This window comes from Serpula lacrymans (assembly GCF_000218685.1).
Source record: "Serpula lacrymans var. lacrymans S7.9 unplaced genomic scaffold SERLAscaffold_3, whole genome shotgun sequence".
Taxonomy (NCBI): domain Eukaryota; kingdom Fungi; phylum Basidiomycota; class Agaricomycetes; order Boletales; family Serpulaceae; genus Serpula; species Serpula lacrymans.
Window position 1 is genome coordinate 2,946,341 of NW_006763292.1, and position 16,653 is coordinate 2,962,993.

Below are 16,653 nucleotides of genomic sequence, written 5' to 3' on the forward strand. Positions count from 1 at the left end.
GTCATGGTTGATGCGATCATCAACGGCCGCTGAGCTGTACTAAAGTGTAACGGGACGGGCCGGTAGGAGCGAATGGGTGTGCGGCGTTTATGCTCAGGAACACTGTCCATAGTGTATGGTCATTCTCCCGCAGAGTCAAGGCGGATGAGTCCTGATCTATCAGAAGGCAGTGACATATCAGTCATGGTCTGCTTTTATACTTTTGTCTCAAGGTTTGTCCCAATCTATCTATCTATCTATCCTTCCTTCACGTAGATCATGTCTCTTCCGAATCTCACAGGTATGCTGCTGCCTTCACCAGCTGCTCTGCCAGAGGCAGCGAACAGCTTCTTTCCTAGCTGGTATGCAAAGGCTCTTCCAGTCCTCGTCATCTCATATATCGCCTTTTCGAAACTTTTCTCCTCTAATAACCCGAAGGAACCGGGTCGTCCTCCTGTCGCCCCTAGCTTGATCCCATGGCTCGGGAGTGCCCTTTCTATGGGCCTGGATACAGATAGCTTTCTCCTCAAAAACGCGTATGTCTTCTAATCGATTTACATCAGACGGGAAAACTGATTCTACAAACCTCCTAGTCGTCGATTTGGGCCTGCTTTCTTTGTAGATGTCATAGGTGTCAGGTTCCTCTATGTGGTAGCACGCGACCCCGTTAAGTGGGCTTTGAAACGACCTAAGGATGTTTCAATACGTAATGTGGAGTACGATTCCCTTCAAGCCATCTTCGATCTCTCAGAGGAAGCTGCGGCAACGGAGACCTCCACAGCTATTGCATTTAAGACACTTTCGAGGTAAATCCATGCTGTTCACCACTTCTATCGCTAGGATATCAGGCTTATCATTCATTTGTGTCGATCAGAGACTGCGCAAAGTGGGGTGTGCAGCCTACTGTCATGGCTTTCAACTCCGTCTTCAGACGTGCTGTCGAGGAATTCAAGGACAAATTTACGGTTGAAGAGCGCCGCAGTGGTAAAGTTGCGGGATTGGACCATATATTCTTGCCTTTGATGTGGGTTGCCATCGATCTATACTATCATCGAATCTGAAAGCATATTTATTTTTGTTAGATATCGTGCGTTCTCCCAATCCTCCTTAGGCATGTCCTACCCTGGAGAATCGCACTGGAAGGACCACAATGACTTCCATGATGCCTTCCCAGTTCTTTTCTCGGGACTCCCAAAGTCCTGGGTGTCTACCGGAGTGAAAGGTGAGATTTGGGTGATGTTCTGTTCACATTGGATTCTGACCTTATTTTCCCCCTCGTCGTAGCACGTAAACACCTTTCTAGTATAATCCACAAGCTCCTGATCGACCACCTCGAGACGCCAGATCCAGAATCGGACTCGTCTCCCATTTTCATGAAAATCCTCGCCAAGGTCTTGAACCAACTGCCTGACATGGCGATGGAGGACGCCGCTAAGATGGTTAACTTGTACATGTTCGCTGGCGACAATGTTGGGTTGGCCGCTTTCTGGATTATGTCGCATGCGGTTGGACACGCCGGTTTATACAAACGTCTGAAGGACGAGGTAGATGGTATTTGGAGAGAATATAGAATCAACAAGCCGACAACCGTGGACTCGGATGGCAATGAGAAAAAGACGGAGTTTTACGATATGCTGAATGACCTCGAGATCCTCGATAAAGCTTTCCCTCTGCTCAACAGCGTGTTCAAAGAGATGCTTCGCTTCCATGGTAAACAGATGTTTGTTCGACGTGCTGAATCAGATGTCCTTCTCCCCGCTCCCACGGACGAAGATCCAGACCGTAAAGTCCTGGTCAAGAAGGGCGAAAACATCATTCTGTACATGCGTTTCACTCATCATGACGAGAACGTGTTCAAAGATCCGCATACGTTCATCCCGGAGAGATTCTTGGCTACGGGAGGTAAAGACGCGGGAGAGATCGACGAGAGCAAGAGTGGGTTTATGATTCCGTTCGGATTCGGGACCACTGTGGTGAGTAACCGTATCTATTGCCTCCTGGTTGCTCGAATAACGATAAAATGATAAACAGTGTCCCGGCCGTTATCTCGCCTCTTTCGAGATAAAAACTGTTGTCTTAACTCTGATCCACGCATTCGATCTCGAATATGTCGGCCTTACTGGGCTATCGCGTTTTTTGGGCTTCCAAGGCCACAATATGGACAAACCAATTTGTCGTCAGAACCTCGCTACATTCGGCACCCCTTTGAGTATGCCGTTTGGAGATATGAAGTTGAGGTTTAATGTGAGGGAGGATTATTAAGGGCAGAGCCCCCACGTATATATTTCTGGACTCGTAGGATCCAGATTGCAGCGAGATGAATTAGTAATGTAGGAAGTGGGAATAATCAGCATCTCAGCTGTGATCAGAGCAACTGTTGTTTGTACCTAGTAATAATCAGGACTACATGTACAGTTGTATGGCAACGGTATTAGATAATAAGGCGGAAGAACGGTACAAAGCTGAATCAGGATAGAACACGAGAAAGTGTCTATATAGTGCTTTAGTCTCCCCAGCCATACCAAATCACTGATGTGACGGTCGATATAAGCAAATAGTCCCGTCTATATCTATACATGGAAAGGAAAAAGGATCATGTGTAGTTTTTGATCATCTTATTCATCGTAAACTATATACACGTAATTATGAGTTATGCTGGACAAGTAATTCTCAATCTAGAGTTTGTGTCGCCAGTTTCTGCTGCAGTAAAAATAGTATAAATTCAATGCAGTCGGGACCTAATTAAAATATACAGTCAGAAAGCTCAGAGCTCGTTGTAACACCCTGCAGATGTATCACATTTTGTAAGTACCTAGTTAAAATACAGAAAGCTAGAGTAGTACTAACTAGCTGATGGCCAAGCTGCGAAGAAAAGGGTCTCACCTCATAGCTCGTTGTAAGGCTCTGAGGTGTTCCCTATTTACGACCAGGTCAGGTATATGTAACAAAAGGAAGCAAAACATCAAATTGTTTGAGAGTTAAATCTATGATAAGATAAGGGACTAAATCATAGTAAGCTAAGTATTCGAAGAGGAAAAAACAGAAGGGGTCTCACCTCAGATCTCGTAGAAGAGTCTGAGGTGGTACATGGCAACTAGGCCTCCTTTATAGGTAAGTAAGAGAACGGAACCAAAAAAATTCTGATGGTATATATTGGCGCACGGGCCACTCATACTTACACGCCTTTCTAGGCGCTTCGTATCGGCTTGCTTCCTCTCTCAGCACTCTCAATCCAACAAAACAATTTGATATTGGCGCATGAGCCAACTAAACTAGACAAACCTTCCTTTTCTAGGTCTTTAAAACCTCTCCGGAGAAGGCCCGTGGATACTCTCGCAAAGAATTTACTATTTCAATGTTCAGCGCTCAGCTCGTGAAGAATCTCCGAGTCTGATGAGCCAGCCACACCACTCACTTCCCGTCAAAGATCAAGGTGCTTATGTGCATAAGGTTCAGTAGCTATGTGACGTGAAAAAATGACAGTCGTAGCAGCATGGAAAGTTGCTTTGCACTTTCAGAGTTCACCGTGCATTATATTATATACATCACTGTTCGAGAGTACGGGAACCGACAAAACCTCTAGTTTAAGTTTGCATTAGAGCAATATCTTGGCTCAGCTAGGTTCACTTCTAACACACCAATGATATTTATATATTTAGCTTGAATAAAAAAAAATATAGTTATAACGTCCAAAATGTAGCCAAAATGTACGTATAAATAAGCCACCGAGCAGAAACGGCTGTAGATATAGTATCGTTTAGTTAATCTTGTAACCTCCAGCCCTGGACATAACATTGTAAGGGTCGATATCAGAGCGAATTTGGCGGAGCCTTGGTAGGTTGTCACCATAAAAGTGTTCAACGGGGACCTGAGGCATGGCGTAGTTCCTGTTGGGCAGAAAATAGCTAGGTCAGCTTCACTCCGCTAGCCACGGTCAAATTACTTACGGGTAGATGATCTGGTCTGAAACGTTTTGTCCTGCTGCCAACGCGGAGTTCACGAGTGCCTGAGTGGTGTTGGAGATGGTATCGAACATAATGTCATCATTCTGTGCAGTGTACCAAGTGAACTCGATATTAGGGGGGAAGGTGACATGAGCGCTGGAATGGGGGGCAGCAGATGGAACGGCGGTGTCCCAGTAGCTCTGAATGAATGGCTCGATCGTCCAAGATCCAAAGAACTTGGGGTCAAGCGCATTCAATTTGGGACCAAGCGCGTCACGCTACAAGAGGATTATAAAATCAATGTCTGATAAAAGTCAATCAGAGCAATATGGGTACAAACCTGGCTCTGGAAAGACTGGACTACGGACGTAGGGAATCCTTCAACGGCGAGCGTCGAGTATCGAGTACTGACCAGATCTATTAGTCTTTATGTAAACTTTCAATCTCATCTTACTCACCGACCACCATTCAAAAAGCCAACCGTTGCAAGGGAGGCAGAAGTGAAATTGTCAAATGTACGCAAAGACCAGTCAGTGGGTTGAGATTGGGGGAGGCTGGTAGTAGAACATTAAAACACAGTGGAGAGAGAATACAAGAGAAGACCAGCACACCTCAGGAAGTCGTTAAACATAGTGGGCTCTTCCTCTCCGTTGTAGAACAACACAATGATCTCAAAGGCCTAAGAAACCAACGATGAGCACAGAGAATAAAAATAGGTCGACAGGTGCTGTACCGAGTTGTTTCCGTAGGCAAAAGTCCCGATAAGTTGCGCTTTGGGGTCAGTGTTGTTGACAGAGAAGTTAGCAAAAGCAGCGGCAACAGCATCCGAATTCCCAGGTTGAGTGTAGACAGTTCCAGCCCATACTTTGTTCGTCTGGTTGTAACCCTGAAGCTGGAAGTTCGTGACAATACCAAAGTTGTTCAATCCACCCTTAAGGGCGAAAAACAAGTCAGGATATGTCGAGTTGTTGACTTCGAGGATGGACGAATCGTTGGGAGAAATGAGAGTGTAAGAGGCAACATTATCGCAAGCCAGAGCGTGTTCGTTGGAGATCCAGGAGTAACCACCACCAAGCGACAAACCAGATACACCAACAGTAGCAAAGCGTCCGCCGACAACGTTGACACCCTGAGGAACAGTCTTGGCATAAACTTGATCCCAGCTAAGACCAGGTCCCACGTTGACCAAAGCAACCTGGTTGTTGGGACCAGGGGCATCCGTTATGTTCAGCTGATTGAAACGGTTCAAGGCGACCAAAACTCCGGTTGTAGATGAGAATAGTTTATTACTGAAGATTTCAGTTAGTAAGTTTACCAGACATAGTAGAATGGTGACGTACAGATTGTGACCCCATCCCATAACACCGAAGGGTGCCTGGTTATGATTCCGAATGGAGGTCATCTGTAATCACTGTGGTCAAACGCCGAAGATCATGAAAAAGGTATGGGCATTGCATCCTCACCACTAAAGCAGCGTCCTCGTTGGAACCCGGTTCGACAACACAAGTCGCATTAGCCCGATTAAAGAAACTGGCAGGGAGTGTCGTATCATATACATATTCAGTAGAATCTGGGGAGAAAAAATAAGACAACCTTCATAAGCAGACAACGGATAAACCGACGTACTAGGATAAAATACAGCTGATGCTGAAGAAAGACTGCTTTGGAGCTCTTGGCATACCGCAGCAGCATCAGAGAGCGAAGATGCACTGACGGAAAGAAGGTAGCTCAGCGCTACGGCGAGAAAGAGCGATCGGGCCATATGGGGATCTGCTCGTGAGTTGTCGACTTTATTTGGTGTTTGTCTAATGCCCGCCAAGAAATGGGCCGGATAAGGGAAAGAAGATAAAGAAGGTGTTGTGCTTAAGAGCTCAAGAACCTCGTGCCCTTATATTCCACTCGGGGGGGATGGTGAGAAAGTTTCAGTGTGCCAGGAATTGCTACTCTGCTTGCGAGGTTTATTGCGATGCCTGCCGATGCTGTCAAGCTAACAGGCGGACGGGTCGAGGGCTTCGCAGTGCCTTCCCTCGGGCCTCAGCGCTCAAAGCGTAACTCATCACAGCATCCGAGGCGAATGATGCAACGGCGGCACGGCACATTCATTTCGGACACTGGTCCCAGGGAGGGATCCCTGCCGCCATAGTGTGCGGCCGCACATATTTTTGACTCGGTCCAATATTGGGATTGTCTGGAATCTGGAATCTGGAATCTGTGATACGTTGATTGTGGTATGCTTTGATGGACCGGGTAACATTGTAGCTGCCTACTCGCCTGGCTCATAGAATAATTTGGTGTGTCCTACTATCTGACCGATACTGTTTCGTTCAGGAACATTTGCCATATGTACCTCTACTGCGACATGTGAAGCATATTAAGTTTTCCGACCTAGAAATAACATCGAACTTCATCAGAAGAGAGAAGAGGATGCCCAACGAAAGACGAATTCCTTCCAAGCACCGCCTTGATAAAAGTAGTAATTCCAGATGAAGGTTATAGGGTAATCTTTGAACCTGGTCCGACCACTATACTTTGGATTGATTTACTGATTCTGCTGATGCGGCAACAGTGTCGTCTCCTGTTTCGTGGATTTTCATATCTGGATTAACCCAGTAACATGTTCCAAAGGGTATGGTCTGAGGCATGCACGATAGTAAATCGGTGTAAGCCGGGAATTGAAACTCAGCAAGACAACGGGAAGCAGCGATAACACTCACTGGCAGGCTGTGACTGCAGGGACAAGATCCGTGGTCTGCGGCCGCAGAAGATATACGTATACGACGTATTGGGCGTTTCGGAAACCCGACGTTTGCTATTCATTGCTTAGCGCTAGTTTTGTGGATCATCATCGTGGTTAAGGTGAGTAAACCTCGTTGCCTGGTGCCGTTTATGGCTGAGTTGCGCTCGAACGCAGCTTTAGGACGATACGGAACTCGGACAATACACTGCCAAAATATCTTATTCCCCGATGGCAAACGGGAAAAGTAAAACAGGCGTGGCCGCTGGTGCCGTAAATGTATAGATGGCGTCTGTATTTCTCTTCTGCCTCGGTACTTCTTGTCTCTCCCTCCCACCAAACTCCCTTTCTTGCTCGTCCTCTTCTCGCCCTACATGCCTTTCTCTGAGAATGATGTCCCGGATCTTACGGGCAAAATTGCTATTGTTACTGGCGGCAACAGTGGCATAGGAAAGCAAACTGTTGCTGTATTATTATCCAAGGGTGCCAAGGTCTACGTTGCTGCTCGTTCAGAGGCTAAAGCCAAGCAAGCCATCAAGGAGCTGCAAGAAGCGAGACCCGAGACCAAGAAAGGCCAGGTTGAATACATTACCCTGGACCTTTCTGAGGCGAAGAAGGCGAAGGCAGCAGCTATCGACTTTAAACAGTATAGAACTTCGTTCACAACTATCTTTCTACGAGCTCACTCATTCGCAGGCGAGAATCACGTCTTCATCTTTTATTCAACAATGCTGGTATAATGGGTGTACCTAAAGGCTCTAAATCACCAGATGGCTACGAACTTGTAGGTTTTGCCCTAATTATATCTCAATGTCTCCTCGTGTAATTATCTGACTTCAACCTTTCTATTTAGCAATGGGCTACGAACGTTTTTGGGCCTTTCGTATTTACTCACCACCTCCTGCCTGTACTGAAAGCGACAGCTGCGGACTCACCTCCCGGCACTGTCCGTATCATCAATACGTCATCTTCTGGTGCAGGACAAGCGCCAAAGAAAGGCGAGCCCATCCCTCTAGATGACCCCACGGTTGGCGCAGGCGCAAATCCTGCCTCTCCTTCCGCTTGCTACGGTCATGGAAAACTGGGCGACATCTTATGGACCAGAGAGCTCGCAAAAAGACACAAGGATATCTGGAGTTTCGCTCCCCACCCGGGACCAGTGCAAAGCGATCTCATTAGGCACATGGGAATTCCAGGACCAGTTGTCTGGTGTTTGAACGTAAGTTGCTTGTTTCCTTTTTTTTTCTTTCTTTTTTTTTTTTTTTGTGTTTCGTAAGAGTTACTCAAAGTTTTCTCTTCGCCTACTACAGAGAGTTGTCTTCAAGCCTGTCGAATACGGTGCACTTACCCAGATTTTTGCTGGTACAAGCCCCACCATCACCGCAGACAAGAATGGATCGTACCTGGTACCCCTTGCGTAAGTAACTCCTGTACTTTACCAGACGCATTTTAAAGCTGCTGCTATAGGCAATTCACGAATTCCCTCCCACACCCCCGGGCGAACGATGATGCACTTGGGAAGAAAGTATGGGACTGGTGTGAGAAGGCTATGAACCAGCATGATGCTGGAGATGATGCAATTTAAGGAGTTGATTAGTGCTATAATTCATGTTCCAATGTTGAGCACAGTACTCGTTTTCACCGGTGAACTTTTGATTTTGCAACCACCATATGCCATTTACGACGTTTATTTGTATTAGCACTTTTTTCTACCGTTTTTCTACACGCTATAGTAGTAACAGCTGATTTGGAAAATCACTCTTTTGTTCTCCAATAGTATTAGTAAGCTAGCTTACTGTGGCTGACCTAGTAGTCATCCTAACTTTTCTGCTTGATTACACTGCACTTTCGAGTAAAGTAATACTTTGTATTTTTCTCGTGAAATCCCAAATAGTACGCAAATAATGCTTTGATAATATTCTATATCAGGTAATACCACATTTTTATTCTGGTATTTTGACTTTGATGTGGGGGAGCTGATCATGGATGATCGATCACAATATCTGTAGTACTGGTGTTAGGTAGCGCTCTCAATATACAAGTCCTTTCCACCTTGAGTCCGTTTCTCTTAAGTTCAACCATCATCACCATCATTGGCCCATCCAACACATCCACCACTATCATATTTGCTCAAATCACCTCAACTCTAGGCTACTGTCATCTTCCAGCTCAATGATCAATGATCCTGGCATATATCAATTAAAATGTCAGCAAAATATTGCTGGTGTATGTGTTCCCATTGTGCCAAAGCCCCTGATGGTTGACTCTGGTAGCTTGTCAAAGTCTCTCAGAGACATATGGCAGCAGATGAACTGCAATGGTCCAATATTCGTTAGAAGAGACTTTGCAAGAGAATATGCACAACAGCCACCCCCGCACCTCAACATTGTCATCCCTCAAACTGAGCATCAGCAAGAATATCAAGATGATGATGAAACAGTCTGAGAAAGTCCAAGGCCATACTTGCCTCTGAACGGCGGTTTAGATAACAACTCAGACTTGATTCACTCACTCCCCGATCCTGCCATCAATGCAGACTTCAGCCCAGACAAGGATGACTTCTTTGCCAATTTACAGGACCAACCTTCTCTTTCTCCAGATGACAATAGTGGCAGCGATAACGAACCACCCCTTTCTGACAATTCTGACAGCTCTGACGATGATATAATCCATGATCCCCTCTTCGCATCCAGGCCAAATATTTTTAGTCAACAAGATGACAATGATGCAGAAGGCAACTATCAAGATGACTACCCTCCTGCCTTCTACGAACACCCTGCCATTTGCAATGCGTACATCAGGGCATTTATTACCACCTTATTCAATGGAGGAACCCACAATACTATACGCATCATCCTAGATGGTGCAGCTCTCAACTTTCACTCAGCATGCCAACAATCACCAGATGTTCAGTTTGAGGGCCTTGAGAGCATGGCCAGGACACTAATGACGGTAGAAAAAAGATTTGGCGCCTCCTACAATAGCCTAATCACTTACTATTTTGTCTGTCCAATATACTGGAATCTGTACCATCCTTCAAGGCTTCAAGATAACCACTTCTCCCCCTCCTGTACAGCTGAAGACTGCAATAGTGTTTTTTACACCACCAAACAGATGGCAACTGGATCTTTTAAATGAACACCCTGCAAACTTCTACTGTATGTCCTTCCGGCACAGGCAATTCAATGATGGATCTGCCGACCAGGAAAATATGATCAGCTTCAGAGTTGGCAAGGACATGGTAACAAACCTGGGGATAAGCCTCCAACTACCACTGAAAGTCTTTCATCATTTGAAAATCCAGCCCATGTACAATATGCATTATGCCTGGGGCTGGAGAGCCATATTGGCTGGAATTCAAAGATGTCAGGGCGGACCTTGGACAATGGAAGATATTGATGTCCGGGAGCTTCATCAAAGGTTTGTCTCACTGCTATGCGGCCTTGTCTGGCAGATAAACCTGGACTGGTAAGTGTTTTGTTTGCATTTTCTTGCAGCGATACACACTTAAGTTAATATGATATTTCAGGTTTCAGTCTGTCAAGCGAGGCAGCTATTCAACTGGCACTCTTTACATGACTTGCTGCAACAACCCTAAAGGTATCCGGTACCTAACAGAGAAGACTTTTCTGATCATAGTCATACCAGGCCTGAAAGAACCAAAAGTTGAAGAGCTTAACAAAATTCTCAAGCCATTTGTCAATGACATGCTAAATTTATACAAAGGTATGCTCCATTTAATCCTATAACAACATTTACAGGTCAATCTTTTTGTATTCCTGGACATCAAGACAAAAAGCCCACCAACTCAATCATCAATAGTGAAGTATCAAACCTTCCAGCTAGCCGCAAAATAGAGGGACTTGCTGGCCATTCATCACAGCTTTTCATGTGTGTAGCGTGCAATACACCTTCATATTGACTTGCTGAACAATCTGGCTTTGATCCATCAAGTAAGTAGTTTATTATTTTACTTCAAATACGCGCAAAAGAGAGAAATGGTTTCCTCTCAACAGAATAGAGGACTTTTTTCCCTCAGTCATATGGCCTATGTCTGTAGGTAGATTGCCACCTTCTGTAAGTTCTCCGTACACATAAATAAATGACTAGCTGCTTATTCGATCTTCAGATAACTAGAAATGCAAGTTCCGCCAAAGCGGATCAGTGGAGATCACAGTTTATTTGTTGCATGGCAGGTATCCAGGCCCCTAAATCAGCAAGCAATACAAAGAATGCATTGTTTCAAGCCCGGAGTGAGAAAGTTGTCCAAACATATCGAAGACAAGCACTACTCGCCTCGGATCCACCTCCGACACAAGAGAAACTTGATATGATACAAGAAATATCAATGGACCGATCTCTGAGCTCCCATTATGCAAACATCATTGAGTTCTTTGTAGCTATACAAATTTTATCCTCACGTTCTATTAGCCCAAATGAAATTACTTGAGGATGTGCAGCATTATTTCGTTCAGTTCAAACATGGGCTCGCATGGGCTGTCATCTGACACCCTATTTTCACTTGGCTCAACATTTTGAGGCTCAATTTCTCATGTTTGGCCCTTGTTACGCTACATGGGCATTTTCTTACGAAAGAAATAATGGATTCCTTGGTTGTACACACCATAATAATTACAAGGGTGGCAAAATTGAATGTACCATAATGCGTAGATGGTGGAAATGGTTTGTAGTCCATGACTTGGTAGGTACTTGCCTTATCTTATATTCAACTCACGCTGATACATGTTATGTAGATATCCATTCTCAAATCACTACTAGAGTCTACTCCTGAAGACCAAGACTCCATATACTTACTTGAATCCTGTTTAAAGGGTAAAACCCCCATGCAATGAAGAGGAACACTACAGGAATACGTCGGTTGTTTTCAAGCTAATGAAGAAGATGCAAGGCATTTGTCATTACAACACTGCCATGCATTGTTATGTGCTAATGTTTTTTTAGGCTCTATAGACTTCCTAAGATACAGCAAAGAACTCAATATATTGACCCTTGATGACGACGGCACTATCTACGCTCTGGTCCTTGATTATATACAAGATCTCTGGAGCAACATTGAAGTAATCCATCCATTCCAATGTGGCCCACGGCAATCATGGCACATACTTCATGGGTAGAGTATGTAATTACTCACATATTTTCGTTGACGCAATCCGATATGGCACAGCAACACACAATCGAGGGAAAAAGGCAAAATATGCTTATATTTTAGGCCATATTGCTGTGGAAATCCAGTGGAAATTCTGTGTAATACAGCCCCAAGAAAATCAAGAAGGTATTCCTCTAATAGCAACAGTTGCAATCATTCAACGCTTCCAAATGGACCATCAAATCCCTGAGTTTCCCTGGGATATGTGGTAAGCATTTCATTACTCGTGTTATATCAGATTCTGACCGGCTATTGGTGATCTCTCAGGTTAACAGATTTAGGTGTGCAGGTCTGGCATGGTAGGTCATTGGGAGAGTTATAGATCGTGCCAGTGGAGGTGTTCTCGGGTCAGTTGATTCTGGCTCCATTAACTATCAAGGGAGTTGAATATTGGGCAACAGTTGCTTATAATCATGTAGGTCTTTTTTTCTTATTATCTTTCTGGTTTCTGACATTTTGCTTAGGATGGAGCAGAGGTAGACATGGCAGTTGATTCAGACAACGAGGAAGACATCTAAGTACTGCTGCTTTTGTACCACTAATATAATTTGTTGTCATGGTCATATAGCTCATTATCACCATTGCCATAATCAAACTCATCACCTTGATCTACTTTGCCATGGAAATCCTCGTCATCACCCTCATTGCTGTCTTCCATATCTCTCAAGTTATCTTCTTCAAACATCTCATCCAGATCATTTAACTGATTTGCTAAGTTAATTTGCTTTAGAATATCTGCTTCTTCTAATATCATGGATGATTTGTTGCAGTTCTCTATGGAGTTCCAACCATACTTCATCAACCATACTACGAGGGATTTTGATGCGGCAACATCCACACATTAGTAGGGGTTTCTCTTTCACATTGCCTGGTCCGAAGTCATGGGGGCTTTGTTTTATTCCTAAACCAATAGCTTTCTGACGTTTCTTTTTTACCAGGTCATTGAGTATTTGAACAGTATTGTTTACTTATTGATCATTAGCTAGTCTCCAGGTATATGTATTTGAACATACATACCCATGGTGCACAATAGGCAGGAGGTCTTGAAGTTCACGGCCTTGACACACCCTTGAGGTTTCCATCATTTGCAGATTCATCAGTATCTGGATCAAGGACATTATCTTGATCTGATTCATTGGTTGACTGGTATGCAGCTTTGAATAGAAATTCCCATTCAGGACTCCAAAATGATGTTGTGTGCCTGATTGAAGAGCGCTCAGCCACTTTCTATTCAAGTGTTTAGATCAATCTGGGTTGCGTGAGTATACTAACATATTACTCTGATTTTTCTAGCAGCCCTCCTCCCTTTGATACAAGCTATGTGTGCTAATGCTTTGTTATTAGTGGTGAGTTTTTTGTATTTTTTTTGGAAATTGTGGAACACTATTTTGATGTGTTGTTATATGTCATCAAGACTCTTGTTTGATAGTACATCAAGTGAAATTCCAGGACAGATTTCAGCCCCTTTTTGACAGATGTACTTCACCACTTTTTCAACCCAGCTGATATTGTCGGCCCATGTTGCTTCAAAATTTGGACATACAACATAGGCCTTGCAGGATTCAAGCCGGTACCAAGATGAACCATCTTCAAGAGGGACCATATCATGAAGAGAGGTAGGATATAGTATTCCCATGGTGTGTAGAAGAGACTTGCAAATGAGAGTCTGTATCAAGTGAGTACTTTAATTTGTGAAGAAAATTGAAAATAAAACTTACATTGTATGAGTTGTTTCTTAGTGTTTTGTTCGCCTTTTGGACTACTTGTGTGCTTTTGTCTAGCGTTGTTTTCTGTTGCTGTAAGCTTTCCATAGCTATGGTCATATCTTGAATTGCTGATGATTGTATATGAGTTTGATTCTTGAGGTCAGCAATGTTGTCTTCAGATGCTAGTAAACTGTGAGTTGTTCTTTCTTGTTGATGATGCATTTCTTTGATAGTCGCTTGCATATTTTTGAGGGTTCCAAGAGCATGTTGAAGTTTGCTGGTGATGTTGGCTGTGTTTGATTGCAATTCAAGGACTTTATCTGCTAGTGCTTGTGACCATTTGGTGTTGAGGATATCTGGTACATTTTTGTTGCCTACATGGCTTGAGATAGTGGAATGACCACTTGAAAAACCTCCAGAGTGGTTATGAAAGTTGGGGTTTGGTTGTGAGGCCATTATAGGTGGTTTTTGAGTGTGAGTCAAAGATGAAGATGCAGGTGTCGGTTGACAAGAGCTGAGGCTGGAGCGAACACTAGTAGCCAATGTAAACATTGCACAACCAGGGATGATTTGAGGAGCAAAATTTGGTGCTTTTTTGGTGGTACCAGGTGCAGGACGAGTTGCTGAGCAAAAGCTGGCCTTATAGACAACACAGGTGAGTTGATTGGATTGTCTGGAGCTGGTAAACAAGAGTGGATTGCTGACAAGCTTGTAGCCAACTTGGATGGATTAGCTTGTATGGGGCTAAAAATCCTATTGATCATGGTACCCTCATTGGCATATTCCAAGGCTGGCGAGTTTGGTATGTCTGTTTGCTGGCCATGATTAACTACTTGGTTTTCTGTTTGAGGTACTTCAAAGAGTATTTTTTGGAGGTAAAATCTTGAAGAAGCCTTGGGTCAATCATTGATACCGGTACGTGGTTTTCTTGCTGGCATTCCAAGCCAGGTTTAACTAATGCACTTGATTGTCTTCTAACTGATACTGGAGAAGGTTTTAGTTTCCTTGCAATAGCCTCAGCAACTGAGAACGATGGTGTGAACAGCTCTCTGTAACAACCAAGATTTACTCTGGTGCACACAGGAACACACTATAAGGAATATGATGAGGGAGTGGTTACCCTTTAGAATTCAGAGAGTTAGTTGGTATACAACAGGAGGACTCACTGAGGAGTCTCCTGGATATATTGGAGTTTATATACTACTACAGGGTTGTTTGTACATGTGTACTATACAGTTGATAGAGACAGTGGCTGATGATGTTCTGGGGCCTAGCCTGCATGGCCAGCTCCACTGTGTGAGAGAGTTGTGTCCAAAATAAGAAGAAAGGCAATGCGGCACGAGAAAGGGGAAGTGCCGCGTGGCACCATGTGAAAGCTATAGTACAAGGTTAAAGCGGAGAATAAAAGTAAAGGGAAAGTCCGAAAATTGTGTTATTGTAACACTCTCCATGTTGTCCTATGTTTTCCTGCTGATCCTTTTGTGCTATCTCAGAGGCTTCTGTGTGTGGTCATTTGGCTTGGTCATCTTGATCATGGTCAACTGTTTTCTGCTTGTGCATTGTAATCTTCAATGAGGTCCCCTTTTGACCCAAGTCTTCATCCTCACCATCCTGCTTTCTTGTTCGTGAAGTGTTCATGGTGCCAACGTCTTGTACTTTTTTTGGTCTTCCTTGAGGCATGTGTGCATTGTGAGGTTATCTTACTCTGTGGGAGTGCTGGCAAGCATAGACGAGATGGGAAGCAATGATTATATGCTTGTAGTTAACTGTACATGTAGTAACTTGTAATCTAATCTGTTATTTGCTTATTATTTTGGTATTATTATAATTAAAACTCTAATAATCCTGCAAGGTTTTTTTGACATTATTCTGGTATTATTTGGAATTTTCACGCTATAATCCCTCAGTTTTTTTAGTCTTCAAAGTGCAGTGATATGATATCTTCATTGCCCTTGACCCTGGAGGTCTTTATGATATTGGCTCTTACTTATAAACCCAGCTTGGAGAGGAGCCTAGATTCACTACTTATTTGGTATATAAACCCCTGTATCACAGTAGGATAGGATAAGTTGAATCTACTCTATATTTTCTTGCTATGCTCAGCCCTGTCATCAGAGCAACTACATCTTTGACCCTGATAACAATCCTCAGTTGTAGGGAAGGATCTTTTATCTATAATCCCTGGGAACAATAGGAGATGGGAACAGATGGTGGCAATACCCACAAGAGTTAAATTACGATCATGTTGAATGTAAAGTCCCTATCCCCTATACCAAGTTAACGGAGGGATAAGTTCTCAAGATCAACAAGTAGCGTCAAGTATAGATTAAGAAGTAATCAACAACTGAAGAAAAGTATGTACATGAGTGCTGGTATATATACGTTCTGAAGGTCAGCCATGAGGCGCTGACTGATGTTCTACGTCATAGTCTAGGCTTTATCACGTGATTGTCATGTGATCAGATATAACTATTTACTTTGTTATCCGCGCTTGTAGCAGCAGCTTAACAAGTTTGTCATGTGATCAGATATAAAAGAGAAATGAAAAAGAAACTAGCGCTCTGGCTCAAGTCGTGACATTACCCCCTCTTTAAGACTTTCGTCTCGAAAGTAAGGGTCCATCTTTCCGTTTTCCCAGTTGAACAACTGTTTTCTGATTCTTGTCGTTGTGAAGTTTTCGAAGGGTTGGAAGTGTAGTTGGAATCATATCCGTCGGGGTGCACTAGGGTTGTTATTGTGGAATGTTTTCACTTTGTCTGGTGAGTTGGTTAGGTGTCGTTTGGGTTCCCACGTGCGTTCCTCTTTTGAATAGTTTTTCCAATGTACTAAATATTCCAATTTTCCCTTTTTTAGACGTGAGTCTAGAACTTCTTCGACTTCATACTCTTCTTGTCCATCCACTATCACCGGTGGTATTGCTTTGGGTTTTTGTTGGGAAGGAAGTTGTGGTTCTTTATACGGTGTGAGCTTTATTTCGTTGAAAACTGGATGAATAGGCCGCCATGTCGGTGGTAATACTAGTTTGTAGGCTGATTCGCCTATTTTTTCCAGAATTTCAAATGGACCGTGTCTCTTATTGTCCAGTTTCTTAGCTGGTCGATCCATCGAGATATTGGTCGCTTC

The 16,653-nt window shown here is 43.6% G+C and overlaps 5 protein-coding genes across 5 annotated transcripts; 3 read left to right on the forward strand and 2 right to left on the reverse strand.

Moving 5' to 3' along the window:
• Positions 1 to 141: 141 nt before the first annotated feature.
• On the forward strand, positions 142 to 2,492 carry SERLADRAFT_459680 (uncharacterized protein; the record flags this gene model as incomplete). The annotated part of the gene is made up of 7 exons (XM_007314975.1): positions 142 to 212; positions 281 to 515; positions 573 to 785; positions 854 to 1,003; positions 1,062 to 1,201; positions 1,264 to 1,952; positions 2,011 to 2,492. The coding sequence occupies 6 exons, from the start codon at positions 283 to 285 to the stop codon at positions 2,239 to 2,241; spliced, it is 1,656 nt and encodes a 551-aa protein (XP_007315037.1).
• Positions 2,493 to 3,571: 1,079 nt separating this feature from the next.
• On the reverse strand, positions 3,572 to 5,855 carry SERLADRAFT_459686 (uncharacterized protein; the record flags this gene model as incomplete). The annotated part of the gene is made up of 9 exons (XM_007314976.1): positions 3,572 to 3,866; positions 3,927 to 4,201; positions 4,264 to 4,330; positions 4,382 to 4,477; positions 4,535 to 4,602; positions 4,657 to 5,212; positions 5,264 to 5,325; positions 5,387 to 5,493; positions 5,550 to 5,855. The coding sequence occupies 9 exons, from the start codon at positions 5,683 to 5,685 to the stop codon at positions 3,737 to 3,739; spliced, it is 1,497 nt and encodes a 498-aa protein (XP_007315038.1).
• Positions 5,856 to 6,654: 799 nt separating this feature from the next.
• SERLADRAFT_459689 (uncharacterized protein) lies at positions 6,655 to 8,606 on the forward strand (the record flags this gene model as incomplete). The annotated part of the gene is made up of 6 exons (XM_007314977.1): positions 6,655 to 6,779; positions 6,835 to 7,303; positions 7,354 to 7,441; positions 7,511 to 7,876; positions 7,968 to 8,074; positions 8,125 to 8,606. The coding sequence occupies 5 exons, from the start codon at positions 7,032 to 7,034 to the stop codon at positions 8,240 to 8,242; spliced, it is 951 nt and encodes a 316-aa protein (XP_007315039.1).
• Positions 8,607 to 9,980: 1,374 nt separating this feature from the next.
• SERLADRAFT_406232 (uncharacterized protein) lies at positions 9,981 to 10,618 on the forward strand (the record flags this gene model as incomplete). The annotated part of the gene is made up of 5 exons (XM_007314978.1): positions 9,981 to 10,077; positions 10,112 to 10,125; positions 10,194 to 10,383; positions 10,419 to 10,548; positions 10,612 to 10,618. The coding sequence occupies 5 exons, from the start codon at positions 9,981 to 9,983 to the stop codon at positions 10,616 to 10,618; spliced, it is 438 nt and encodes a 145-aa protein (XP_007315040.1).
• Positions 10,619 to 12,362: 1,744 nt separating this feature from the next.
• SERLADRAFT_406233 (uncharacterized protein) lies at positions 12,363 to 13,986 on the reverse strand (the record flags this gene model as incomplete). Its single annotated transcript, XM_007314979.1, has 4 exons — positions 12,363 to 12,631; positions 12,892 to 13,051; positions 13,368 to 13,490; positions 13,543 to 13,986. 4 exons carry the CDS (start codon positions 13,984 to 13,986, stop codon positions 12,363 to 12,365), a joined length of 996 nt encoding a protein of 331 aa, XP_007315041.1.
• Positions 13,987 to 16,653: the final 2,667 nt, after the last annotated feature.